Source organism: Neovison vison, chromosome 7 (genome assembly GCF_020171115.1).
Source record: "Neovison vison isolate M4711 chromosome 7, ASM_NN_V1, whole genome shotgun sequence".
Taxonomy (NCBI): domain Eukaryota; kingdom Metazoa; phylum Chordata; class Mammalia; order Carnivora; family Mustelidae; genus Neogale; species Neogale vison.
Window position 1 is genome coordinate 52,684,209 of NC_058097.1, and position 26,892 is coordinate 52,711,100.

General features: G+C 52.3%; 1 protein-coding gene across 6 annotated transcripts in view; it reads left to right on the plus strand.

Moving 5' to 3' along the window:
- Positions 1–26,892, plus strand: part of ZC3H4 (zinc finger CCCH-type containing 4) — a 43,085-nt gene that overhangs the window by 7,208 nt on the left and 8,985 nt on the right. For all 6 annotated transcript variants that reach the window (XM_044257030.1, XM_044257033.1, XM_044257031.1 and 3 more), the window contains 9 exons: positions 9,682–9,901; positions 10,221–10,331; positions 13,576–13,798; positions 15,346–15,497; positions 16,156–16,252; positions 16,360–16,499; positions 17,028–17,135; positions 18,924–19,035; positions 19,608–19,717. In XM_044257030.1, the coding sequence (XP_044112965.1) occupies positions 9,682–9,901; positions 10,221–10,331; positions 13,576–13,798; positions 15,346–15,497; positions 16,156–16,252; positions 16,360–16,499; positions 17,028–17,135; positions 18,924–19,035; positions 19,608–19,717 (1,273 nt within the window). The remainder of the gene's footprint in view (positions 1–9,681; positions 9,902–10,220; positions 10,332–13,575; positions 13,799–15,345; positions 15,498–16,155; positions 16,253–16,359; positions 16,500–17,027; positions 17,136–18,923; positions 19,036–19,607; positions 19,718–26,892) is intronic.

Sequence of the window (26,892 nt, forward strand, 5' to 3'; positions counted from 1 at the left end):
TAAAGGAGGAGATGTGGGTCAAGGTCAAAGTTTAAAAGTCACTTCTGATAGGACAGGGGTGGAGAGTCTGTGGCTCTCCCATCAAAGCCTGCCCTCCTGGCCTTTTTTTTTTTTTTTTTTTTTAATTCGGAGTAAAGTTTTATTGGAACACAGCCACGCCCATTGATTTATATGGTCTGTGGTTGCCTTTGTGTTGAACAGCAGCGTTGAGTTGTTGGGACAGAGACTTTGTGGCCCTCAAAGCCTACAGTATGTACTCTTTGGCCCTTTAAAGAGAAGGTTGCTCCCACCCTCTGCTGTGATGCACCTACTACCTACCCAGCAGCTGCCGTGATTTCTGTTGTGGTGGCGGAGGTGGTGGGAAAGCATGCAGGGAATAGAGGTACTTCTTTTCAATTGGTCCCGACTTGCTGGCCCAGTCAGTAGAGCATGCATCTCTTGCTCTTGGGGTGGTCAGTTCGAGCCCCACCTTGGGTGTAGAGCTTACTTTAAGTTATTTAAAAACAAAACAAAAAAAAAGCATGCCTCAGAGAGAGAGAGTTGTGTTGTCCCTCCGTAACCCGGTAGCTCTGTCTGCCCTGTGTTCCACTCCTTCCACTGCCCGTAGAGGCCCTGAGCTGGGCCTTCCGAATCTTAAAATTAAGGGATTTTCATTTATTAGAAGTAGCCGGAAACTTCTTGAAGCCAGTGTGGAAGCCAATCACAGCTGACACATCCCTCTTATGGCCTGACCCCGGGGAGCCGGGGCAGACTTGAGTGACATTGGCTCGATGTCCTTTGCAGGTGGCTTGGGTTATTGGTCTCCTCATTTTCCTAACAGACACGAGGGTTTAGGTTTCCTTGGGATTCCAGGCCCTCCCTGCCATTGCGGGGCACACCAGAGCAGCCCCAGGGACCCTAGCTTCTTGGCAACAGAGGTGGGCCCCCTCCCTGGGGAGTGCTGACGGCTGGCCACTTTCACGTGTAGGCTTTTGTCCCCCTCTGGCCTCTTGGGGCCCTCGAGAACCACTCAGCAAATGAGTTCTCCATTAAAGACTAGACCTCCATCACCTCCTTAAAGTTTTATGGTGATCCAGGTTACTGTCCAGTGTCCGTGTTGATGCAGCTGGCCACGAGGGTGTGCAGGGCTGAGGTTGCTGCTGCGTTTGTGTGGAATACATCACAGGGGCCCAGCCAGTCTGAGCCTGGCCCTGTGCTGCGCCCTTGGAAAATCAGGTGACTGCCAGCCTCTGCTGTGCCCTCCGGGAGCCCACAGTTGCCTGGAAGTTCAAAAAGCATTGCGTATGGGTAATTGCAGTTCTCCTTCAGCTCTTGAGCGATGTGTGAACACGGAGTCTTAGTCATCCAAGGCCCAGCTTCTTTTGAGTTGAAAATACATCCTTTATCCTTTGTCTTAGTTGAACGTACGTTGAGTGGAACCAAACATTTCTCCAGAAAAAGTTACAGACAAGGAAGAGTCTTGGTTCCCAAGTTCAGTGATTTGATTTTCCTTTTGGGAATAATAGAAATCAGACCTCCTTTAAAAAAAAAAATCAGGCCTCTTTGGATGAGAACCAGCATCTTTCCAGCTGTAAGCAGTCTAAAGTATGGCTGGTGTGAGAAGGTGATTAGGAAACTGTTGTGGGGCGCCTCGGTAGCTCAGTCATTTAAGTATCTGCCTTCGGGGCGCCTGGGTGGCTCAGTGGGTTAAGCCGCTGCCTTCGGCTCAGGTCACGATCTCAGGGTCCTGGGATCGAGGCCCGCATCGGGCTCTCTGCTCGGCAGGGAGCCTGCTTCCTCCTCTCTCTCTGCCTGCCTCTCTGCCTGCTTGTGATCTCTCTCTGTCAAATAAATAAATAAAATCTTTAAAAAAAAAAAAAAGTATCTGCCTTCGGCTCAGGTCATGATCGCAGGGTCCTGGGATCGAGCCCTCCATCATCCCTGCTCAGCAGGGAGCCTGCTTCTCCTCCCACTCCCACGGCTTGTGTTCCCTCTCTCATTGTGTCTCTCTCTGTCAAATAAATAAATGAAATCTTAAAAAAAGAAAAAAGGAAACTGTTGTCGAGAAGCCTGTTTCAGAGATTTATCTGACAGGAGGAACTTGGATCAGAGAGAGATCTTTATCAGGAACAGGAGCCGTGTTAAGAGTGGGAGTGGAGTGGAGCCGCTCAGGCAAAGGAAATGCCCCTTGGTTCTGTAAGACTCCTCTGGCAGGCCAGGTTTTTTCTCGATGGGTTTGAAGCTCTGCAGAAATGCTCCAAAAGAGTTTGTGTGCTTGGACTGACCCCAGTACGATGCTGCACCCTTTGGGATGAAGCATTCCTTCTGGTGTTGGATGATTCGGGAATTTCCTTCTCTGGGATTCCCCTTGCTTTCTGTCCTTCTGGAGAGAAGCCCCTTTACTTGGGTTTTGGCTAGGATTCCTTGGACCTTTCTGTGTCCTCATTCCCTAAACTATCCAAAGGCTTTGGTCTGAATGTCCCAGTTCCCTGTATTTGATGTTGGAAGGACTGTATTTGCCTCATGTCTTCACATAACAGTTTTTCCTCCTAATAGAGGGAAAATAGAGGTTTTTCTCCTAATAGTTTTTCCTCCTAAAGACTTAATCTGGGCCAGGGTAGTGCTAAGCACTTGAGTCACATGGTCTCAGGGAATTTTTCCCGTGAGGATTCATCTGTTTCAGAGGTTCTGTCTTTGCCTTCACTTGGCAGGTTTATTTATTTATTTATTTTTAAAATATTGTCTTTATTTACATGAGTGAGGCAGAGGGAGAGGGAGAAGCAGACTCCCTGCTGTACAGGGAACCGGCCCCAGGGCTCAATCCTGGGATTGTGACCCGGGCAGAGGGCAGCTTCCCAACCGACTGAGCCACCCGGTCGCCTCTCACTTCGCAGTTGAACCCCTGCCCGGATGCAAGAGTGTTAAGGACCTCGCCCAGTCTTAATACTTCATTTTGGCCTTTCTTGGGATACTGTCTCATTTAATCCATTTTCTGTGCATCTGTCTTATTTTTGCCAGCCTAGTTACGAATTTCAGGGCAGAAATTTTGTCGGTTGGCCAGTTGAATTGATTCTCTTTCAGATAATTTCTAATTATCTCAAAGGTAGAGATTCTGAGTTGGGCCTGGAGCCGGAGAGCCCAGGACTTGGTCCAGTTTCGTTTCTTCCTGTCTTGACCTTACAGGCAGATTTCTTCTCTTCCAGCCTCTCTGTAAAACGGCATGCTGAGGACCCACGACCCATGTAGGTTTGTTACTAAGCCTTGGTGTGAGACAAGTAGACGGGAGCTCAGTAGTATGGGACCTGGCTTGGAGGTTGCTAATACAGAATGCTTGTAATGAATACTTCCTACTGCTTTTGGTGTCTAAGACCTTCATGTATTCAGGCAGGTTTTGTCATTGTGGAAATCAGGGCAAGAGGTAAGGACTTGATGAGGAATGAAGAAGCCTCCCCCACCCCTTTTTCCCTGACCCCAGACTCTAGCTCTCTGCCTTCCTTGACAGCCTCTCCTCACCTTGCTGAGGTTGTCCCCACCTAGGCCATCGTTTTTCTTTCTTTCTTTCTTTTTTTTTAATAACTTACTATGGAAGTTTTCTGGCATTTTCATGAGAGGAGAAGGGCCATCACCCACCCAGTTTCAACAGTTACTTACATTTTGCCAATTCTGCTTCGTCTCCCTACATCCTCCATCTGCCCTGGGTATTTTAAAGCAGATCCCAGATTTCACCTCATCCCACCTGCAGAGTCTTCAGCACATATTTCTAGCTTAAAGATCTTTTTAAAAATAGAACCTCAAAACCGTGATTCTCTCTAACAAGATTAACAGTAATTACTCAATATCTGAAATACCCAGACCTGGTTCACATTTCTTGGTTATGGCGTAGGTGTGTTCCTGGCTGAATCCCAACCCCGGGCAGGCCCTTCCGCTCACGTTGTTGAAGTGGGGGGCTCGGGGTGCTGGTGGTCGTCAGGCTTCTCTTCTCCCCTGCTTGGTTTGTGCTTGTCTGCTCGGGTGGGGTGGTGTCTATGATGTGGGCATGTTACCATGTTACCATGGTGTGATGTCACAGTCTCCTGTGACCCCACCTGAGAATGTTGAGGGAAACGGAGACACAGAGCCCATTTGCTCTCGATTTCTGGTTGATGAACCTAGGTAGTAAGGACACTGAAAAACATGTGCAAGACCCAGAGGCTTATTTCAAGAATTTCCTGCCTCTGAAAATCCCTCAGTGAGGTTCCTCCCCACCCCCGGGGCTGTCCTACCTCCTTGTCAGTGGAGGGAAAGGCTCTGTGCCTTCACTCCTTCCTAGTAAACAACTACCCCACACGTCAATTTGGGGACTTTGGGGACTTTTGCATTTAGGCCTGTCGTTAGACATTTGAAGAGGCAGAGCCTCCTTGTAATTTTATAATTTTGTCCCTAGTTAATAGGTCATTCAGAGCCTACCCAGGCAATTTGTTGAGCGCTTGGGCAGTTAATGATCATAACCCTGACCTTCACATTAACCTAGCCGTCTCTTGTCAAGGGCTCTCATGATCTTCAGGTAACAGCCACTGTTCCCATGAGTTTCCACCTTTTCTTTCTTTTTTTTTCTTTTTTTTTGGGGGGGCGCACTCCCCTCCCCCCTTTTATTTCGTAAACCAGATTGAGCCACAAACCCGGGCGCCTTGCAGCTTCCATCCAGATCTCTCGTCTAGAGAATTTCCATGTTGGGCAGCTTCGTTTGTTTTTGTTTTTTAATATTTATTTATTTATTTATTTGACAGAGAGAGAGAGAGAGAGAGAGAGAGAGGGAGAGCGATCACAAGCAGGCAGAGAGGCAGGCAGAGAGAGAGAGGGAAGCAGGCTCCCCACTGAGCAGAGAGCCCGATGTGGGACTCGATTCCAGGACCCCAAGACCTTGACCCGAGCTGAAGGCAGAGGCTTAACCCACTGAGCCACCCAGGCGCCCTTTTTTTTTAGGGGGCCACTTGGATACTTTAGGGTCAGCCACTTGGTTACTTTCTCTTTCCAGCTAGATCAGAGCTGAGGAAGGAGATGTTGGTTTGTCAGTTTCAGCAGTGGAATTTGTCGGGAGATGACTGTGCATGCGCGGTGGGGCCAAGTGAAGTGGGGACTAGCTGGCCAGCAGTTAGCGTTGGCCCCCAAGGTGGGGGAAGACGCTTTCCAGTGAGCATCTGGGCCAGTTCAGGGTTATCCATGCAGAGGCACGCTCGTGGTACCTGGTTCTTGAAACCAGTAGCTGCTTTTTATCTGGTAGTTGATACTTTTCTTTTATTTATTTGAGAGAGAGAGACAGTGAGAGAGAGCATGAGCGAGGAGAAGGTCAGAGAGCGAAGCAGACTCCCCATGGAGCTGGGAGCCCGATGTGGGACTCGATCCCGGGACTCCAGGATCACGCCCTGAGCTGAAGGCAGTCGTCCAACCAACTGAGCCACCCAGGCGTCCCTAGTTGATACTTTTCTTGTGTCAAGGCTTTACCCATGTTATTTCATTTAACCCAAAAAATCCTTATAGGTACCACAGTTATCCCATTCCAGATGGGAAAACCAAGGCTAAGTTAATCGTGCCAAGAGCGCTGCTAGGGAACCAGCAGAGCTGGTTGTCACTCGGCTGGACAGAGCCCCGTGCCCGAATCTGTAGGCTGGTGGCTAGGGCCTGCCTGCTTTGAATCCTGAGGTTTCTTTACCCAGTTCTGTTTTGGCCAAGCCCATGGTGTATGATGAATTCAGCACTCTAACGTGCCCCGGTGGAGTGGCCAAATGGGCAGTCCTTAGAATGGGCGTCCAGATCTGGTCTTTGACCCGAGAGGAGGAGCTGGCTGTCACCAGCTCTGTGAATGGAAATTTAAATGCCCTGGAAGCTTTGATCCAGGAGGCACGAGACTGCTCTGACCCTCGGCAAGTCGTTGGCCTCTGCCCATTCCCTCCTGGGTGCCGGTTCCAAGGCAGTCCCCCGGCTTGGTTGGCTTCCCGTCCCTAATGGCCCTGGCAGGCCAACCCCAGGGCAGCCATGCTGGGAAGTTGCCAGTCCAGGCTCTGGGAATAAGGTCGTCCTGGCTCCGGCTGACGCCGCAGGCTTTCTCTTGCGTGCTGGTCTCAAGAGGGTTTGGCAGGTCTAGATTGAAAAGATTAGCGCGACGGGGCTTCCCCCACTTTCCTGGAGGGATTATGTCACACTCTATTAAGCGCACTCCCTCGGTGTTTAATCCCACTCTGACATGGGTTTTGCTGGCTGTCTGGGAAGTGGCACCACTGAAGCCAGGCTGCTGTTTGTGGAGACTGCTTTCGTGCGGGGCGTGTCTGTGCCCCCCAGGATTTCTGCCCCGGTCCCAGCGGGTTTGGTCGTCTTGTCTTTTTTTGTCCTCTTTCTCCTCTTGAAACAGATCCCGTATTCATGCAGGACATTGGGCGGCGAGTTGTGAGTTTCCCGTGGTAGCAGAGGGGTGACCCTGCGGGTGACCAGAGGTCAGCCCAGGGCTCTGAGAAGCTTGAGAGCACAGCATGGCCGGATGGTGCTAAGAATGCACACTGGTCACTGGAGTGTCCCCGTCTCTGTCCCCTCCAGTCTCCCTTTTCCCTTTGTAAGTCATCAGCTGTTGGCTTTTATACTGTGTATTTCTCAGTTTCTCCCAGGTCCGTCTCAGGAAACAAAGCTCTGAGTATTCACCCCCATTTTATAAACAGTTGTGTGCTAGATTGTCACTGAGCCCAGGTGTCCCGGAGGTGTTGGAATGAAGAGACTTGCTCCTTGGCCCAGGGTCTTCATAGGGCGGATTTGAGTGCTGTCCTTCCCTGCTTTGGGAAGTGCTTTGGAATGAAAAGGCCGCCTTCTGGGATCATCCTTGGCAACCATCAAGGCTTTGGAGTTGCTTGGATGGTCTTTGTGTCCTTTCCCCAGGTGTTAGACAGAGACTGGCCTGCGCTGTCCAGCAAGCTGGTGTGTGGCAGGAGGACAGGGGCGGTGGCCCCCACTGACTTTGGGCAGGACCTTTCTCTGCCCTGTCCTGGTGTCCTCCCCCTGAGTGGGCGGGGGTGAGGGAGTGTCTGGGCTGTCTGCTTCTGACAAGTCTCTTCACCTCCTCTCCCTTTGAAATCCTCCTTTCTGGAAACAAGAGAGTTGAAGGGGTCTTTTTTTTTTTTTTTAAGATTTTATTTATTTATTTGACAGAGAGAGATCACAAGTAGATGGAGAGGCAGGGAGAGAGAGAGAGGGAAGCAGGCTCCCCGCTGAGCAGAGAGCCCGATGTGGGACTCGATCCCAGGACCCTGAGATCATGACCTGAGCTGAAGGCAGCGGCTTAACCCACTGAGCCACCCAGGCGCCCCTGAAGGGGTCTTGCTATTGGAACCTTGTTTTCGGGAACCGGGGCTTCTGGGGACCATTCTTGTCTTCCCGTGTTCCCTCTACCCCTGCTTGCCCTGGGCTTCTGGGTAATTTTCACCATGTCCCTCTGCCCTTTTTCCTGTCCAGACTGTTGTCAAGAGTGATGCTCTTTTTAGCTTTTCTTCATGGAAGGTCTGCCTATGTTTCTGGTTTGTCTCTGGGCCTTCCTCTGCTCCGTAATGTCTGTATGTGTGGTCTGGCCGCATCTCCCTGTGTTTTCTCCTGGGGTGTGGCGACTGGGCCTGCCCACAGTGTTCCCAGCAGGGACATGCATCATGTTTGCTCCAGTAATAATACCACCTTCCCCGGGGTGTCCACAGCTCCAGGCAGCGGTGAGTGTGCCAGGCTGCCCTTTAACAGCCACTCCCTCTGGCTGGCTGGCTCACAGAAACCAGTTTCCCCAGTCGGTCGTACTTTGACTGAGGGCAAGGCCACTCCAGCCCAGGCACCTCTGTCCCACACCCTGTTCCGTGGGCTGCACCCAAGCCCCTGCCAGAAGGTGCCTCACTTGTGAGGAATGCTGGCTCCTCCCAGCTTTGCTCCACATCTTCCTGTGGGGCTGACTCCCCCACCCCCAACTTGGCGGTTTGCAAGGAAGCCACATGATGCATCCATTGGTCACCTTCCTGTCTTGTTTTCCTTTGAAACATCAGAGCAAATTTTGTGTCCTGCACTGTGTCTGTGGGAGCTGCCCTTGACCTCTGCTGGGGTATCTGTGAGTTTGGGACCACTTGGGTTATAAGCCAACCCGACCCTGTTGAATTGGGAATGAGAGTAAAGAGAGCCTCCTCTTGTCTGCATCCTTGACATCTGGACAGAGGAGATGGCGCGAGGGCCTCTGGGAGAATCACCAGTGTGGTGTTTCTTTAGTGTGCCCCCTGCAGGGGTACTGGGCGCCCACTCATGTGGTGGGCTTGTTCTCACACTGGCCCTGGTCTCGTCTGAGCAGTGAGGTCTTTGCTGCCTGGATTCGTTCCGTTGTGGATAGCCATTTGGGTCCCGGGTTCGTTACGCCACTGTTTATGTTCTCTCCATCTTCATTTGTGGTCTTAATTAATAGAGAAGGAAGGATCTTTCATATTCTCACACATACCCTTCCCTGGTCATAAAGGAGGAACTCTGGGAGGTTTTAAAAGATTTGAAAACTTAATTTGTTCTTTTTTCAACCAACTCCTGTACTTGGTGTACGAGAATGTGTCCGTGGGTTTGGCTAAAAACTGGATTCTTTTTCCAGTTGCTTTTCTCCTTAACCCGATGCATCCCCTCACCTTCACCCCACCCTGCAGATAGTTAGACATTTAGAATGTCCTGTTGGCAGTGTCTGGAGAGTGCTGTTATTTTTTCAAGTACTAGGGTAGGGGTCGGGTTACGGGGGAAAGTGACAAAGTTGGGAAATCTGTAGGAAGGGGAGCCAGAAGGGATCCCTGGGTTCAGAGCTGTGGGGTGGGGGGACCCCTTCTGTGGGTACTCTCACAGCTGTTAGGAGAGGACCTCAGGAGGGGTCTGGGACCCTTCCCTTACCCCTTCCCCTTCTCCAGCTGCTTGGTTGCCCCCCACTCCACAGCATAGAGCTGTGCAGCTAAGAGTGTGGCTCAGACTTAAAACCAGAGCTGATCACTCGCACTTATTTATGGGGCTTTGGTAAAATACATTTCACATCCTCAGGCGCAGTCCAGGCCTGACCATGGGTAGGACCCTGGGGTGTGGGGGCCGCACCTGGTTCACAGTCACGGCCCTGTCTCCACTGGGCCTCAGCTCCCAGGGCTCACCAGTAACCTCAGGCCACCGTGCACCCCGGCACTTGGGGACCGTGGCTGGTCCGTGTCCCCTGAGATAAGCAGCCTCTGTGGCGAGTAAGCTTTGGAAATGCTCAAACACAGGGTTTTACAGGTTTCTTGATGGTAAGACATCTGGGAACTTCTGTTAGAGCATTAAGCACTGTGAAGCCCCAGGATGGGACTTTCCTCACCTCATTTGACCACGGAACCTTGTCACCTTTCTTCTTAGAACCCTAGTCCTTTGGAGCACTTTGAGAAATCGTGGCTTAGAGTTGTCCTGGTATCAGTGTCAGTACCTTTAAATTCCGATGGTGTTGCTCCCCACCAACCCCCAGCCTGGTGATATGAAAGCGGGCGCAGTCCTTTTTTGATGGGGGAGGGTGCGGGCTGGGATGAGAGGCAGTGGCCCTTATGTCCTCCTGAGGAAGGCCTCCCTCACGTGTGGCTGTCAGCGGCGGGCAGCCTGGGGCCTGCAGACGTCTCCTCTCACACCCTGGGTTCACCCTGGGTTCATGTTGGCTTTGGGGTTGGTTTGTAGGGAAGATGGTGAGTTGGAAGAAGGTGAATTGGAAGATGATGGGGCCGAGGAGACCCAGGACACCTCTGGAGGGCCCGAGAGGAGCCGGAAGGAAAAGGGGGAGAAGCACCATAGCGACTCAGATGAGGAGAAGTCGCACAGGAGACTGAAGCGGAAGCGGAAGAAAGAGCGGGAGAAGGAGAAGAGGAGGTCGAAGAAGAGGAGGAAATCCAAGCACAAAGTAGGTCCGGGAGGGCACGCTGGGGCCAGGCTGCATGGCACTGGGCCTGGCTGAGAGCCCCCGGGCCACGCTGGTCTCATAGGCCAGAGGCCACTCTTAATAGTGCCATTTATTCCTTCCCCAAATTAGATAAAGAGCTTTTTTTTTCCCTTTAAAGAGTTGGTAGCTCACGCTCTACTGCCACTCAATGCCCCCAGGTGAGGTGTTTCTCTAGAGCGCAGAGCCCTTCGGCACATTCCAGCAGGGTTTGTCCCCAGGCTGACTCTGCCAGCGGGCCAGCCCGTGGCAGTCACTGAGCTCATTTCCCCTGTCACCGCAGCGCCACGCTTCTTCCAGTGATGACTTCTCGGACTTCTCAGATGACTCGGATTTCAGTCCTAGCGAGAAGGGGCACCGAAAGTACCGAGAGTACAGCCCCCCGTATGCACCTGTGAGTAACTACTGCTTGGGGGGCCCCGCGGAGCTGGGAGTGGGGGCAGGCCCTTGTTTGCCGAGCACTTGCTGTGTGCCGAGCACTCTTGCATGGCACTTTATATGGATTTTAAGCCTGCAAGATGAGATCCTGTTTTTATCCCCATCGTACAGGTGAGGAAACAGAGCTAGGAAACCAGCCAGGTCGCAGCCTTACAGCTCAGGAGCAGGGGTTCGAGCCCAGGCAGTGGTTGATTTCCATTGGCCATGCTCTTAAGACCCTTCCTCCCATGGCCCCGGGCGGGACTCAGGATGTCCCCGTCCCAAGAAACCTGCTGGTTTATCCCCGGTACGGCTGTCTGCCCCTATTCAGAAATTACCTTTCCTGGAAAATCAGCTAGAGAACGGAATGGTTTTACAGGAGTAAATGATCTCAAATGCTGCGGAGGCAGAAGTCAGACGTTTATGCTGTCGTAACCCTGAACTTAGACACGCGGTTGAAGTATTTGGTTTGTCGGCTGTTTGCCCCCACCCCAGCAAAATCTCTGAGAAGAGAAATCAGTGTAGATTTTCAAGTTTTCATGAAAAATGCTTTTAAAGCTAGTAGCTCTAAAGCATACCCTAAGTATCCCATTGTCCATCCTAACGGGTGATTACTGTACAGTGCTGTCATTGACCTTGATCTGCTAACAGGAACTCAGGCATTAAACCTGACCAAGACAAGGAATGCAGGGCACAGCAAAGCTTTGATTGATAACTAGGGGCTGAGGCGTTTTTTGTTTGTTGTTTTTTTTTCAATTTATTTATTTTCAGAAAAACAGTATTCATTATTTTTTCACCACACCCAGTGCTCCACGCAAACTGTGTTTTTGTTTGTTTTTAATTTTATTTATTTATTTGACACAGCGAGAGAGATCACAAGTAGGCAGAGAGGCAGGCAGAGAGAGAGGGGGAAGCAGGCTCCCTGCCAAGCAGAGAGCCCGATGCGGGGCTCTATCCCAGGACCCTGAGATCATGACCTGAGCTGAAGGCAGAGGCTTTAACCCACTGAGCCACCCAGGCACCCCTGAGGCGTGTTTTTGTTTTTTAAGATTTTTAAGTCCCCTCTATATCCAAGGTGGGGCTTGATCTCATAACCCCAAGATCAAAAGTGTCGTGTGCTGCCGACTGGGCGGGCTAGGCACCCTGGGGTTGAGGCGTTTTTAAGGTCTGCTAATGTAGTCACCAGTGTCTGCATATCTATGTTTTGTATTTTCTCGTTTTCTTCGTAATGAGTGTGGAGTTTTAGAAATTAATCCTTTTTTTTTTTTTTTTTTAGAACAGTTTTGTTTCTTTTTTTCCAACTTAAATTGAGAGAGAGTCCCTCATTCAGACTCCCTGTGGAGCCCAGTGGGGTCTTGATCCCACAACCCTGAGACCATGACCTGAGCTGAAAGCAAGGGTCTGGTGCTTAACCTACTGAGCCACCCACGCACCCAAAGAGCAGTTTCAGGTTTCTAGAACCCTGAGTGGGTAGTGCTCTACCCACCCCAGCTGGTTTCTGCTCTGTTAGTGTGGTACCTTTGTTGTAATTGCTGAGACAGTTGCCACGTGTTGTTAGGAATCAGAGCCTGCGGCTTACATTAAGGTTTCCTCTCTGTGTTATGCAGTTGTTCAGTTTTTTTTGTTTTTTGGTTTTTTTTTTTTAAAGATTTTATTTATGTATTTGACAGACAGAGATCACAAGTAGGCAGAGAGGCAAGCAGAGAGAGAGAGGAGAAAGCAGGCTCCCCGCTGAGCAGAGAGCCCGATGCTGGGCTCTGTCCCAGGACCCTGAGATCATGACCCGAGCCAAAGGCAGAGGCTCAACCCACTGAGCCACCCAGGTGTCCCAGTTCTTCAGTTTTTGACAAAGGCTTGACATTATGCATTTGTCATAGATCATCATATAGAAGAGTTTCAATTCTCTAAAAATCCCCTGTGCTTTACCTCCAATCTCCTCCCCGAGCCTCTAAGCAACCAGCAACCTTTTTCTGTCTCTGTGGTTTTGCTTTTTCCAGAATGTCAGATAGCCAGACTCGTCACAGCATTTAATTTCTTCAGACCAGTTTCTCTTACTTACCAGTATGGGTTCATGGTTTGCCCAGGTCTTTTCATAGCCCCATGGCTCATGGGCTTGTTTCTTTTAACTGCTGAATAATCCTCCACTGTGGACGGACCACAGCTGGTTTTATCCATTTACCTACTGAAGGTGGTCTTGGTGCCTTCCCTTTGTGTGTGTGTGTCTGTGTGTGTGTCTGCGTGTGTGTCTGCGTATCTAACTTCATCTGTATTACTTGGCACTAGCACAGTTTGGAAAGCATCATTCAGAATGGCTTTCTAGTTTGGGTGCCAAGTAGGTCATTACTTGAATTCTAAGGCCCCAAGAAAAAAAAAATTTTTTTAAAGATTTTATTTATTTATTTGACACACAGAGATCACAGGTAGGCAGAGAGGCAGTCAGAGAGAGAGAGAGAGAGGAGGAAGCAGGCTCCCTGCAGAGCAGAGAGCCCGATGTGGGGTTGGATCCCAGGACCCTGGGATCATGACCTGAGCCGAAGGCAGAAGCTTTAACCCACTGAGCCACCCAGGTGCCCCTGCCCCAAGAAAATCTTGGAGGGCCTGGCTTCCTCAGTTGGTGGAGCCTGCGACTTTTTTTTTTTTTTTTTAATTTTATTTATTTATCAGAGAGAACGAGCTCAAGCATGAGCAGGGAGGGGGCAGAGGGAGAAGGAGAAGCAGGTTCCCTGCTGAGTGCAGGGGTGCGTCCCCGGACCGTGAGATCACGACCTGAGCCAAAGGCAGACACTTAACTGACTGAGCCACCCAGGCATCCCGGAGCATGGAACTCTTGATCTCAGGATTAAGTTCGAGCCCCATGTTGGGTGTAGAGATTACTTTAAAAGAAAAAAAGAGACGCCCCTGTTGCCTACTAGGCCTCCTCCCCAAATAAGATTGCTCTATATCCTTAGGAAATACCCCCTTCTCTTCCCTTACCAGTTCTTATCGTGGGGTCTATGCATGTCTATTTTCTTACAAGCCATGGCCTTTTCTGAAGCACGGAAACATGTGGATCCAATGCCCAGCCCTCACTTAGGTGGGACCTAGTACCCCCCAAGTGGCTGGGGGCCAGGTCTTGCCCGTGGCAGAAACACCCAGACAGATGGGTCAGTTTAGGGGACAGCGGGGACCTTGGCAGTTTGGACTCAGGGCCCTGGGGCCGGCTCACCCCCTCTCCCTGTCAGTCCCACCAGCAGTACCCCCCGTCGCACAGCACGTCCCTGCCCAAGAAGGCCTACTCCAAGCTGGACAGCAAAGGCTACGGCCTGTACGAGGACTACGAGAACGAGCAGTACGGGGAGTACGAGGGCGACGAGGAGGAGGACCTGGGCAAGGAGGACTACGATGACTTCACCAAAGAACTGAACCAATACCGGCGCTCCAAGGAGGGCAGCAGCCGGGGCCGAGGTGAGGCCCTGTGGCCATTGTGGGGCGTGGGAGCAGATGGGGTGGGGGTGCTGGGGCGATGCAGCGGGGAGCAGGTTGGACCCGTTCGGCCAGGCCTGGCGTGTGGGAGGAGAGATGGGCGTCATTCAGTGCTGAGAGGATAACTGACAGCTGGCTGCCCCAGCCTCCTCCCCCTGCTTCCCAGCTCCTGTCGCACCGCAAGGTGGAACTGCCACACCTCTGAACCTTGAACCTGTGGCAGTTAGGAGGATGGGGGGGGAGGGCCTCTTAGAACCATCTCCTGCCCTCAAGGTTTTGCAACCCATGAGGGAGGAGGGCTCACAGGATCTTCTAGCTCAGCAGTTCTTAGCCCTGCCCAAGGTCCCGCTCATTGCCAAGTGGCTGTTCATTTAATTTTTCTTGGGCAGTCTTTCCTGGACACCTCCCTGGACAAGCCCTGTTCTTTGGGGAGATTCTAGACCAGAGTTCAATAGAAAACTTAATGCAAGTCTCCACATAATTTAGAATTTTCTAGTAGTTAAGTTAAACATGTAAAAAGGGGGAAAAATTTGAAAAAGTAAAAGAAAACGTTAATTTTAACAGTATATTTTATATGTCTAATACATTCAAAATCTTATTTTAACGCGTTATCCAAACAGATGTGGTATTTCATATTCTCTCACTCTTTGTTGTCTTTTTTGTTGTTGTTATTGCAAAGAGGTGGTTTTATTAAAGGACAGGGCCAGGACCTGTGGGCAGAAAGAGCTGCCTCTTTTTTTCTTTTCGCTTTTTTAAAGATTTTATTTATTTGACAGAGAAAAGAGAGAGAGAGAGAGAGCACATTCTTAAGCAGAGGGAGCAAGAAGCAGAGGAAGAAGCAGGCTTCCCACTGAACAGGGAGCCTGATATAGAGCTCCATCCCAGGACCCTGGGATCATGACCTGAGCTGAAGGCAGATGCTTAATTGATGGAGCCACCCAGGCGCCCTTTCTTTTTCTTGTTCTTTTTTTTTGAGATTTTATTTATTTATCTGATAGATCACAAGGAGACAGAGAGGCAGGCAGAGAGAGAGGAAGGAAAGCAGGCTCCTCGCTGAGCAGAGAGCCCGACGTGGGGCTTGATCCCGGGATCCTGGGATCATGACCTGAGCTGAGAGCAGAGGCTTTAACCCACTGAGCCACCCAGGCGCCCCCTCTCTTTTTCTTTTTCAACAAAGTGCTGTAGATCCAATGTGTGGTCCCCCCTTACAGCATGTCTTAGTCTGGTTATGTTTCAGGGGCTCCGTAGCCACGTGTGGCTTGGGCCACAGTACTGGACAGTGAGTGCAGCTCTCAGTGGACAGGTGCCCCTGTGACAGTGTGGCAGGCGTGCACCCAGGATGCTGAGGCCCGAGGCCCCCCACTGAGGGCATGTGGGAAAGTCAGGGGGGTGATGGGACCAGCTGCCTTGAGCTGTTAGGAAGACTGGAGGAGGAGATGACTGACCTCAGGCAGAAAACGGGCTGACTTCTCTCTTGCTGGCGGCATCTGCTCCCACTCGGGGCGCTCACCGACTGAATCCCCCCGCAGGCAGCCGAGGCCGTGGCAGGGGGTACCGGGGTCGAGGCAGCCGTGGAGGGTCTCGAGGCCGAGGCATGGGCAGAGGCAGCCGCGGAAGGGGCAGAGGCTCCGTGGGAGACCACCCGGAGGACGAAGAAGATTTCTATGAAGAGGAGATGGAAGTAAGCTGTCCTCCAGCCCCTGGGGGAAGGTGGGAGGGCTGGTTGGGAGAGCCTGTAAGACTGTGACTGTGGCGGAAGGAGAGTGTTTCACGCCAGGGTTGTGTGTTTCGACGTTCGTTTCTTATTTTGGATAAAGGAAATCATACGGTTCCAAATTGAGAAGGTACCAAAGCTGTGAAGACATCTCCCATTCCCAGAAACAAGTTTCCCGAGTGTCTTCTAGAAAAGTTTTAGGCCTTTGCAGTTGGGTGCTTGCTTATGCACGCCCCCCACATACACATGCGCACGCGTACAGCTTCCACTTTCATTGTCTGTCCCCGCCTGAGACCTTAACGTTCCAGTCCCCAGTGAGCCTGCCCTTTGTTACAGCTGCACAGCTGTCCCTTGTGTAGGAGGCCCCCTGGTGGGTTTGCCCCAGGAACTGAGAGTCCTTAGGAGCAAAGACCGCCCTGGAGAGCATTAGAACCCCCCACCCCCGCTGTGGCTGTGGCCCATGAAGCGGCGGCAGAGGCAGGCGGCCCCGGGTCGCTCACCTGCCCATCTGAGTCTCCTGTTGACCTGCATGAACCAAAAGGCGTGTGGGGGCAGAGAGTACAGTTAGGGACAGGGCTAATTGGTCCCCGCATGACATTTGCCTTCTCTCCTTCCGGGAATCCAGTATGCAGAAAGTGAGGAGCCGATGGGAGAGGAGGACTATGATGAGTACTCCAAGGAGCTGAACCAGTACCGCCGGTCCAAGGATGGCCGAGGACGAGGTGGGCAGGGGCCCAGGTGGCACCGACCCGAGGGGCACCTTCCGGCGGCTGCTGGATTTGGGTCCTAGAGAGAAGCAGTCGGTGAATGCCATCTCTGTCCTCTGCAGGCTTAAGTCGAGGCCGTGGCCGGGGTTCCCGAGGTCGAGGGAAAGGGATGGGCCGGGGTCGTGGTCGAGGTGGCAGCCGAGGAGGAATGAACAAGGGCGGAATGAACGATGACGACGATTTCTATGACGAGGACATGGGCGTGAGTTGACCCTTCACCCGGATCTAGTGTGTTTAGCCAAAGCCCCTTCTTGGATTTTTTTTTTTTTTTTTTTTTTTGTCTCTGATGAGTCAACCTCTGAGGCCGATCCTGTCCTGCTTCCAACAACTGTTCCCCGCGGACTGATGAGTACTATTCATCTCATGGGGGGCAGGGGGCCGCACTGCTGGTGACCCATCCCCGCGAGCCTGGTGGTTTTACAGGAAGGTGCGCACACTGCCTCTGGGGGGACTTTACAGGCAGTGCGCACACTGCCTCTGGTGCGAGAGCTTTTCCCGTCTGAGTGCCATGGGCTCAGACCCCGCTCCGCCCTGGTGTTGGACATGACCTGCTGGTCGCTGCTCCTGTTCCGTGAATACACTTCTGTCGAGGGAGTGCTCGTCCCTGCCAGCCACCTTCTCTTCCTGTCAGTCCCTCAGACCCCGTCTCTTCCAGTCTGCGTCGCCGTCCCCCACCCCCCAACCCCTCCTTCTCAGCCTCCTTTATGCTCACACTCTGTGTCCCTAACAGGATGGTGGCGGGAGCTACCGGAGAAGTGACCATGACAAGCCTCACCAGCAGTCTGACAAGAAAGGCAAAGTCATCTGCAAATACTTCGTGGAGGGGCGGTGTACGTGGGTAAGGGGCCAGTTAAAGTACTTGTGTGCTGGGGCAGGGCAGCAGCCCCATAGAGGATGCTCACGCCTCTGGGAATGTTCTCCAGGCCACCATAACGGGAGACAGCAGTCAGGTGAGGGTGGAAGTGACGGACTAGCGAGACTCCGTTCTCTGGATGGTTTTTTGATGTTTTTGTTTCTTGTTGGTTTGGGAGGTCAGAATTTTTTTTTTTCTTTTTTTAAGATTTTATTCATTTATTTGACAGAGAGAGAGAGAGATCACAAGTAGGCAGAGAGGCAGGCAGAGACAGAGGGGGAAGCAGGCTCCCTGCTGAGCAGAGCGCCCAGCTCCCAGGAACCTGAGATCATGACCTGAGCCGAAGGCAGAGGCCTAACCCACTGAGCCACACAGGCGCCCCGGGAGGTCAGAATTTTAAGCCAGTCCAAATGGTCTCAAATGTATTAAGGTTGATACTGATACCGAAGACAAAATCTATCTTGGTTAATTATTGAACTTTAACGTCAGAAAGGGAATTATTAAGATAGAAGAGGAAGTGGGGGAATCAGGCCAGCCTTGAGTTTCACAGCAGAGTTCAACACCAGAAGCTGGGCCGATGACCAGAGTTCTGAGGCTGTAACTGGGTATGAGTTCAGCCAGCCAGCTTTTTGTTCACGGATGATGGCGATGGGCAGATCCGGGCACACACATGCCCACGGACCACTGCACCCAGGTGTAGGCCGTAGAAAAAATTACACATTTGAGATAAATGTATGTGTCTGTAAGATGCTCCTCGTTATGGTCTCAGTTCGTGTTCTAGAAGCTTGCAGTAGATCTGCAGAAAGACGAGTAGCTACTCTGGGGAGTAAGGGGAACCTGCTATACAGAATGGTTTCCGTATTTTGTCCGCCCGGGTGTGTCCTGAGTGTGTGTGACTGTGCATGATGGCAGACTGAGCTCCATTAGTGTAAACACTCAGACGTTATCCCGCTGAAGGAGGTTGGTGCCCTGGTCACTGGCACTCTGGGGGGCTTCCTACTTTAAGAATGTCCGCAGTCGGGGCACCTGGGTGGCTCAGTGGGTTAAGCCGCTGCCTTCGGCTCAGGTCATGATCTCAGGGTCTTGGGATCGAGTCCCACATCGGGCTCTCTGCTCAGCGGGGAGCCTGCTTCCTCCTCTCTCTCTGCCGCCTCTCTGCCTGCTTGTGATCTCGCTCTGCCAAATAAATAAATAAAATCTTTAAAAAAAAAAAAAAAGAATGTCCGCAGTCTTTGAGCATGTGGCTTTTGTCCTCATGGTTCCACAGTGGCTGCTGTGCCTTTGGCTGTCCCATCCGAGGGCTAAGAGGAAAGATGGCTAGAGGGATTTATTTTAATTGAGGCAGTGTTGTCCTCCCTTGGGTATTTTGGCCTGCATTTCATTGGCCAGGACTTCCAGGGAGGCCGGGGGATGTACCTTTTTGGCTGGATATGTTCTTCCCCAATGAAGGTCGTGTTAGGAAGGAAGAAGCGTGGTGCTGGATACTGGCCACCACGCAGCAAATCAGGAAAAATAGTGAATAGGTGCGAAGAGGGAGAAGGGGGAGAATAAGAAAGAAGTGCTAAGGGGCAGTGGAGTGGAGCCCAGAGGAATGGGGTCGTGGGCACAAGAGAAGGGAGCATACGCCGCATCAGAACTTTCCAGTTGGTGGGAAGCCATGTCAGTGAGCCCTGCCCTTCCCTGTGTGGGGATTCGTGTCATTGGTCCCTCCCAGGCTGCAGGTGGGCTTTGGCAAGGGCTATCGTACTTACCTTTCCCTTTCTTCTCTTCCAGGGAGATCACTGTAATTTCAGCCACGACATCGAGCTACCAAAGAAGCGAGAACTGTGCAAGTTTTACATCACCGGGTTCTGTGCCAGGGCTGAGAACTGCCCCTACATGCACGATATCCTTTGGTACTCACCTCTCACGGGATGCAGGGCTCATACCTCTTCCCTCCTCGCTGCTGATGGCAGCTCACCTTCGCCACGCGTGCCGGCTCCTTGTGCCAGCGCTGGGCCAAGCTTCCGGTGTGTCTCGGTCTCATTGAACCTCCACATCTGTCTTGTGGTGGAGCCACTGTCCACGTCCTGCAGATGAGGAAGCGGATACACACGTTTCCTGGTTTCTGTACACAGACTCTCAAGACTGGCCGTACTCTTGTCTGTTATCTTCTGGAGGTTTTTCCAATAGGCTGTGCAAGTTTGGGCAAATCATTGACCTTCATTATTCCTGCCCAGTGAGGATCTGTAGACAACAGGCCCCAAGGCTGGTGTGGTGGGGCGGGAAGCTCTCCAGAGCAGAAGTCTCGAGAACAAGGGTCTCAACTCCAGTCTGCTGCCAACCTGCTGTGCAACTCTGAGATGGTTACTTTAACTCTCTGGGTTTCCTTTCTTCATCTCCAAAACAAAGGGGGTTGGATTCTGCCCTCGGGTGGGTTCCGGGAGCCAGTGTTTTTTGCCTTAACGCATTGTGAACGTGATTTTCCCTGTAAGTTGTACCACACGACTGGGAACTGCATTAATGGTGATGACTGCATGTTCTCCCATGACCCCCTGACGGAGGAGACCAGAGAGCTCTTGGACAAGGTAATGTCAGAGGTTGGCAGGGAGCCTGGGGCCATATAGCTGCCTCCAAGGGAGCCAGGGGGCGCACCTGCCACTGACCTGACCGGCCTGCCTATCTGTCCCCCTGGCTTCTGTGCCGCGACCAGATGCCCCACCTGCCTTGATTGGGAGCTAGGCTGTTTACGGAGGGTTCAGGGCTGCATTTTTTTTCTGTGGGGAGAATTGAGGTCCTCGCGCACGTGTCTTCACTCCGGCCAGGGCAGTTTGCTGGGTGGGGGGATGGGGGAGTGGGGTTCTACATAAAAGGAGTGTTGCCTGCAGACATGGACTGTAAGTTATCTTTTAGAGAGCCCTGGATGCCCGGCAAGGTGGGTTGTATTTTGATGGAAATGTCAAACTTTTCCTCCCGGTGCTTAAGGATTCTATTTCAGGGAGATTAGAGGTTCTCAGGAGGGAGAGACCTCTGTGGTCTGGTGTGAGGCCTTCCTCCCCAGTCAGCTGGAAACCCGTCCTGGTGTTGGTGGTTCTCCCTGAAGAGTCATGCGGTCTCCAGGGGCCCCAGGTTCTTGTCCTCGGGTTCCTAACGTACACGCAGGAAGAGAGAGAAAGAGAACATGGGTCCTTCCAGATGAAGGCTTTCTGCCTTCCAGTGCACAGAAGATTTGAGGGGATTGGCTGGGCTTTTGAGAATGACAAGGATGGAGGCTTTGAGGGGCACGCGAGGCAGTCCATTGGTGACTGTCCTGTTTCAGTCGTGGCTGGGGCGGCGCAGGGTTCAGGGAGAAGCCTTGGAGAGGCAGAGCAAAAGAAGGCACACTGCTCACGGCCAGTGCAGTGGGAAAAATTCTCCTCTTACCAGGCCCTCTGGAGAGCTTGGTACCCTAGGAATGGGGTTTCTATCCAGTAGATCTCGAGAACCTGCTGATCTGACAGGGTAAGGAGTGGGGAAGGTCATGGTTTCCCTTCTCACGCGGAGAACCTAGGAGTCGCTGGCTCAGCACTGCCCCCTGCTGGACGTTCAGAGTTGGCGCTCCAGGCCAGTGCTGTCCAAGTAGGAACACGACCACAACCAAGCCATGTTGATTTAAGCTTCGTTAAAGTAGGAAGAAACCAGCGAAGTTGAATTCAGGCAAGGTAGCTTATTTCATTGGTATGTCTGTGTTCAAAGTATTGTTTCAGCAAGTAATAATGAAAAGTTAGTAAAAACATTTTGTATTATTATTATTACTATTATGTTTGCTACCATGTTTTTGGAATTTGGCGCTTATTTTCTACTTAGAGCCCGTGTCGGTTTGGACTGGCTACGTTTCGAGTGTCAGTAGCCACACGTGGCCAGTGACCGCCACTTTGACAGTCCGGCTCTAGCTGCCCTCAGAAAAAAACCAAAGAAAGCCAGGATCACACATTTCAGCTTCCAATTACAAACCTTTCGGAAGCATCAGTATCCTCCCCGATCTAAAAGTACGTCTCAATAGGTGAAAAAGCGTTGTTGAACCTGAAAGAAACCATACCAGAACTGCATCTCAGGGGTCAGAAAGTGAGACAGAAGGCATGTTCTGAGAAGAACCTAGGTTCACCCCAATGAAGGCATCCGGTCAGCCCTCGTGCTGCAGCTCGTCAGCCAGGGCTGGGGTCTGGGGCTCCAGGGTGGCCCCTGGGTGCAGGATGTGGTGCCCCTCGCACCTGGGCCTCGGCCACCCTCTCCCGGAAAGTCTGTGTTCTTCTTCCTTCCTGCCTTTCTTCAGCTCTATTTTCCCACTTCGCAGAGACATTTCTGTCTGTGCAGACACATCGGTTTCCAGCCGTCCATTCCAGGTTTGGAAACGGGCTTGCTTCCCCACCCGGAGTCCTCTGTTAGCAATATTTTGCCTCATTTGCTTTGTCACTTGATTCCATTTTATTTTATATACGTATGTGCATCTTTTTTTTCCCTTGAACCTTGAGAGTAAATTGTACACATTTTGGTTCTTTACTCTTTTTTTTTTTTTTTTAAGATTTTATTTATTCATGAGAAACAGAGATAGAGGCAGAGGAAGAAGCAGGCTCCCTTGGAAGCCCGATGTAGGACTTGATCTCAGAACCCTGGAATCGTGACCTGAGCCAAAGCCAGATGCTTAACCCCTGAGCCATCCAGATGCTCTTTGGTTCTTTACTCTTAAATCTTTCCTTCTGCTTCACTTTTTTATAGTTCGGTTTGTCAGGGTATGGTTTGTACCCGGTAAAATTCCCCATTTAGTGTGAAGGTCTGTGAGTTCTGACAAACACAACCACCCCGGCATCTAGAGAGAGGAAATTCACGCCATCACCCCCAAAACTCTGTGCCCCTATAGAGCATCCGCATTCTCCAGCCTCTGGTAACCACTAAGCCATTTTCTGTTCCTATAATTTGCATTTTTAAGAATGTTCTTTGAGTGGGGCGCTTGAGTGGCTCAGTGGGTGAAGCCTCTGCCTTTGGCTTAGGTCATGATCCCAGGGTCCTGGGATCGAGCCCCGAATCGGGCTCTCTGCTCAGCGGGGAGCCTGCTTCCCCCTCTCTCTCTGCCTGCCTCTCCGCCTACTTGTGATTTCTGTCTATCAAATAAATAAATAAAATCTTTAAAAAAAAAATGTTCTGCGAGTAGGTTTATATAGTATGTAGCTTTTAAAAACGTGTGTGTAATCTTCTGAATCTGGTTTCACTTGCCGTAATGCGTGTGGAATTCACATTGTTGAGAATAGTTCATAGCTGTTTGTTGCTGAGTAGTACTCTATTGTATGGATGATCTAAGATTTTTTGTTTTGTTTTGTTTTTTGTTTTTGTTTTGTTTTGTTTTTTTAAATATTTTATTTATTTATTTGACAGAGAGAGAAATCATAAGCAGCCAGAGAGGCAGGCAGAGAGAGAGAGGGGGGAAGCAGGCTTCCCGCTGAGCAGAGAGCCCGACACAGGACTCGATCCCAGCACTCTGGGATCATGACCTGAGCCGAAGGCAGCGGCCTAACCCACTGAGCCACCCAGGCGCCCTTGTTTTGTTTTTGAAGACTTAATTTATTTGAGAGAGAGTATGAGGAGGGGGAGGGGCAGAGGGAGAAGCAGGCTCCCCGCTGAGCAGTGAGCCGGGTGTGGGGCTTGATCCCCAGACCCTGGGATCATGACCTGAGCCGAAAGTTGACGCTTACCCGACTGAGCTGCCCGGGGCCACCGGATGATCTAAGTTTGTCTGGTTACCAGTGGAGCAGATTTGTCAGGTTTCCAGTTTAGGGCAGAAACTTGGGATTTTTAGCCAACTAATACAAGAGGATTACTTTGGCCTGATGAGCCTTGGCTCATGCGTGCCTTTGCGTGTCTGCAGGCATGACTGTCCTTTTCTGCTGAGAGGTTGCTGTTGACTTTTAAAAAGTTTTGGCATCAGTCAGGATACTTCCTGGTGGAGGTGGGCCCTGGTTGTCTCGTCTGGTGAGAGGGTCCTGGGCACCCCTGTCTTCGTGGCGGAGAGGCCTGGAAACAGATGCACAGGAGGTCTGGAACAGATGTGCCCCTCTCTGCGTCTCTGGGCAAGGGCTGCGCAGACAGTTTGGGTTCAGCTTTTCTGGCGGGAATGTTGTTTTAATATGTTTCACGTGTCACTGTCTTGGCCTCAATTGCGGGTCAGTCCTTGCTTTCGCAGCAACGCGCGTGGCCCAGGGTGGGAGATGCTGGGTAAGGAGATGAGCACGGGGAGCCAGTCGGGTCCTGGGCTGAGGCCTGAGTGAGGGATGAGGGAAACAAAGTCCTGGGGTTGGGGTTGTGTGGTCCGCAGGCTGTGCGGGGGGAGCTGAAGCCCTGTTTGCCGAGAAGCTAAAGGCCCGAGTGTGTAGAGGGCCCAAGGAGGTGTAAGAGCTCGGAGGAGGCCCACTCACTGGGGAGCAGCAGTGCCCTTACCGAGACCAGCCAGTGGGCCAGAGCTCCAGTTCCTGGTGTTAATCGCAAATTCATTAAACGCCCAGTATGTGGTGGCAAACAGTGGCACAGACGCCACCGTAGCCTCGCTCCCCAGAGCTGTTGGTCGAGAGGAGAAAGGGACGTTCCAGCTGATAGGTGGTGCAGAGAAGCCTGGTCTCCAGAGGCAGGGGTTGGGAGGGCCCTGAGGAAGAGGACAGCAGCAGCGAGGCAGCACTGGGAGGAGGGATGGAGCGGGGCCTGCTGGGTGCGAGCTTGGGAGGCCAGGGGAGTGTGGCCCTTTCAGTGGCCAGAGCCTGTGGCCCCTTCCCGTCCACAGCAGGGGAGGAAGTTGTGGTCAAAGTTGTTCCTGTTGAATGAGGTGTAACCTTGTCAGGTTTTGCCTGCTGTTTGAGGGCATTGAGTTGCCACTGAAGGAAGGATCTCGAGGGACAGACGTGTGGCCATGTTGGTGGTGGTTTGCGCTGTTGGTGAGCAGAGAGTGGTGCGGGAGCCTAGAGACCACAGGGGTTGGGGGCAGGGGTGGAGTCTTGGCCAGAGGGCAGGTGGGCTGTTTGGGAGGTCCAGGCAAGAGCTCAGGAACAGTGTGTGGGAGAGGAACCCTGATCCTGTCTTGGGGCTCGGGAGGTAGAGGGGCCATCCTTCATAAGAACCCCACTCGTGGCCGGTAGAGGGGGAGAAGGCTCAGGGACTGAAGCGCCATGGGGCAGAGTGGATACCTGCAGCCCTGCAGGTAGATAGGTCTGACTGAAGCTCGAGGGTAGGCGGGACCTCGGGGCTGGGGTTTCCCCTGCATACCGCCGAGGTGAGGTGATAGTGCAGGGGAGACCCCTTCCCCTTGAGAAGCACACCAAATAGCGGAGCCAGGCCAGCTGAAGCTTTGAAGCTTTGACTTTGTGCCCCCAGACGGCCCGACCCCCTCACCTCTGCCATCCTCTGCTCTGAAGTTCTGGGAACGCAGAGGGAGATGCGGCTCTTAGCTTTCCTTGCTCACTGGTCCAGCAGGGGTGCGGTGGTGCCAGGCTCCTGCCGGACTCTGGCCTGGGCGCTAGGGACACAGCAGCTAAGAGATGAATCCAGTCCTAGGGCAGATTCTGATTACACACTAGGATTGGGGCACTGGTGGGAATGTGCAGGGAGCCCAGAGGTGCTCCAACAAACTGACTTACGAAGGCTCAGTGAGCAGGTGACCCCTGGCCAAGTGACAGGAAGAGGAAGGAGGGGCATTTGCGGAGCAAGGGACACTGAGCCAGCAGCAGCTGCACGCCCGGGTCAGGACCCAGAGGGACCACCTCGCTGGGCAGGAAGCAGGCAGAATGTGGGGGCCTTGAGGCCTGCGGGGTCTGTGCCGGCCTGGCTCCCTGCTGAGAGCGACACACTGTCTTCACACTGCTCTAGGCGTTTGTTAAATGTGGTTCCGGTTCCCACTTGGACCGCACCTAGAATCAGCAGGGTTCCAAGGGACAAAAAGTTCCTGTTGATCGGTTGTCCGAGTATCCTAGCACCCCTGGACCCTGCTGTCTCTGGGCACAGGTACTGCTGACAGTGAGGAGAGAGAGAAGCTGGGAGCACCTGACGGCCTCCTGGAAGCCCTGCTGCCACTGCCTGCACTCCCGCCGGCCCCGGGTACAGGAGCAGGGAGTGGTCTTGGGTAGGGCCGACCCTGAGACACTAGCTAGGGATGGGCCATCTCTAAGCCCCATGTTAGGATGCACTGAGGTGTCTGTGCTCAGGTCCCCAAGATGACGCAGGACCAAGCAGGTAGCCACCACGGGCAGAGGCTGGAAAAATCAGGCACCATCTTCCAAGAGTCCTCACCATGTGTAGTCACGAGGGCCATGCTTAACCCTCAGGTTGTGACAGCACTTGAGGAATGTTCTTGAATGGGGGTGCATGGTCGGGGCTTGGTCAATGCCCAGGGTGTTGCCTCTGCCTGGCGTGCACCAGAATCCCAGAGGACGTGGTATGTTTCAGCGGCAAGCACGTTGTCCATGTGAACACTTTAGGCACAGTGAGCACCTCTTATTAGGGAATGTTAGGGGATCCCTCCCCCTGAAATCTAGGTGCCCAGACACCAGCCCCAGACCTTCTAAGGAAAGCAGCCAAGACTGCTGTGTTAACTTTATGCGCAGGGTCCTAATTGGTGAGACCTTGTGCTCCAATAGCTCATCTCTTCTGTCCCAGGTTCTGTGCTGGGCCCCAGGCAGGAAATTGTGCTGTGCAGAATTGACAGCCACAGGGCGAGCCCGGGGTCAGCGGGGGACAGCTACACATACAGGCTTACAGAGGTCAGGCAGTGCTGTGAAGGGTGCTGATGGTGATCCAGCAGTGAACGCAGAACATCAGGACAGTCACATTGAGTTGACCTTTAGTAACAGACCCCGCCATTGGGGGACACAGAGCCACCGTTAAGAATAGAGGGAAAGGGGCTCCTGGTGGCTCAGTCATTGTGCATCTGCTTGGCCTCGGGTCATGATCCCAGGATTGAGCCCCACATCAGGCTCCTGGCTCAGCTAGAAGCCTGCTCCTCCCTTTCTCACTCCCCCTCTTAAGTTCCCTCTCTCACTGTGTGTCTGTCTCTCTGTCAAATAAATAATTAAAATCTTTAAAAAAAAAAAATAAAAGAATAGAGGGAAAGACAGCCACTCAGGAAGAAAGCTGGTTCCAGCCTGGGTACCGCAGAGGAAAGAGCTCAGCTGTCCCCGGGATTGGCATGAGGCCAGGTCCTCAGGGTCGAGGAGCCCCAGGCGCCGCGGAAGCAAGTGAAGCCGAGGGGTGTGGCCCTGTCCTCCCAGACACCCAGCCCTGCTGTCAGGCCCTGTGGCTCAGGGTAGGGATTCGGGGTCTAATTACAAGTGTGGCGAGAGGCCCATAGGATTCCAAAAGGACAATGGCATGTTAGCCCTTGTAGCATGCTACAGCGTGGATAAACCCAGCGGGCGTGCCCAGTGAAAGAAGCCAGTTACCAGAGGCCACAGGGCAAGAGTCTGGTTGTGTGACCTGTCCAGAGCAGGCAGGTCATGGAGATGACAAGCAGATGAGAGGTTGCAGGGGGCTGGAGGGGGGGAGGGGGAGTGACGGCTAACAGGTACAGGGCCTTCTTTTGGGGTGACGGGAAGGTTCTGGAACTGGTACAGGTGGTGGTTGTATAACCTCATGTCTGTACTTAATGCCACTGAATTTTTCAGAAGGGAAAACTAGTACCTTTTGTGTTCCGCATGTTTTGCTGCGAATAGGAGCGGCGTCCCCCCCCCCACTCCAGCTGCCAGGGGTCACA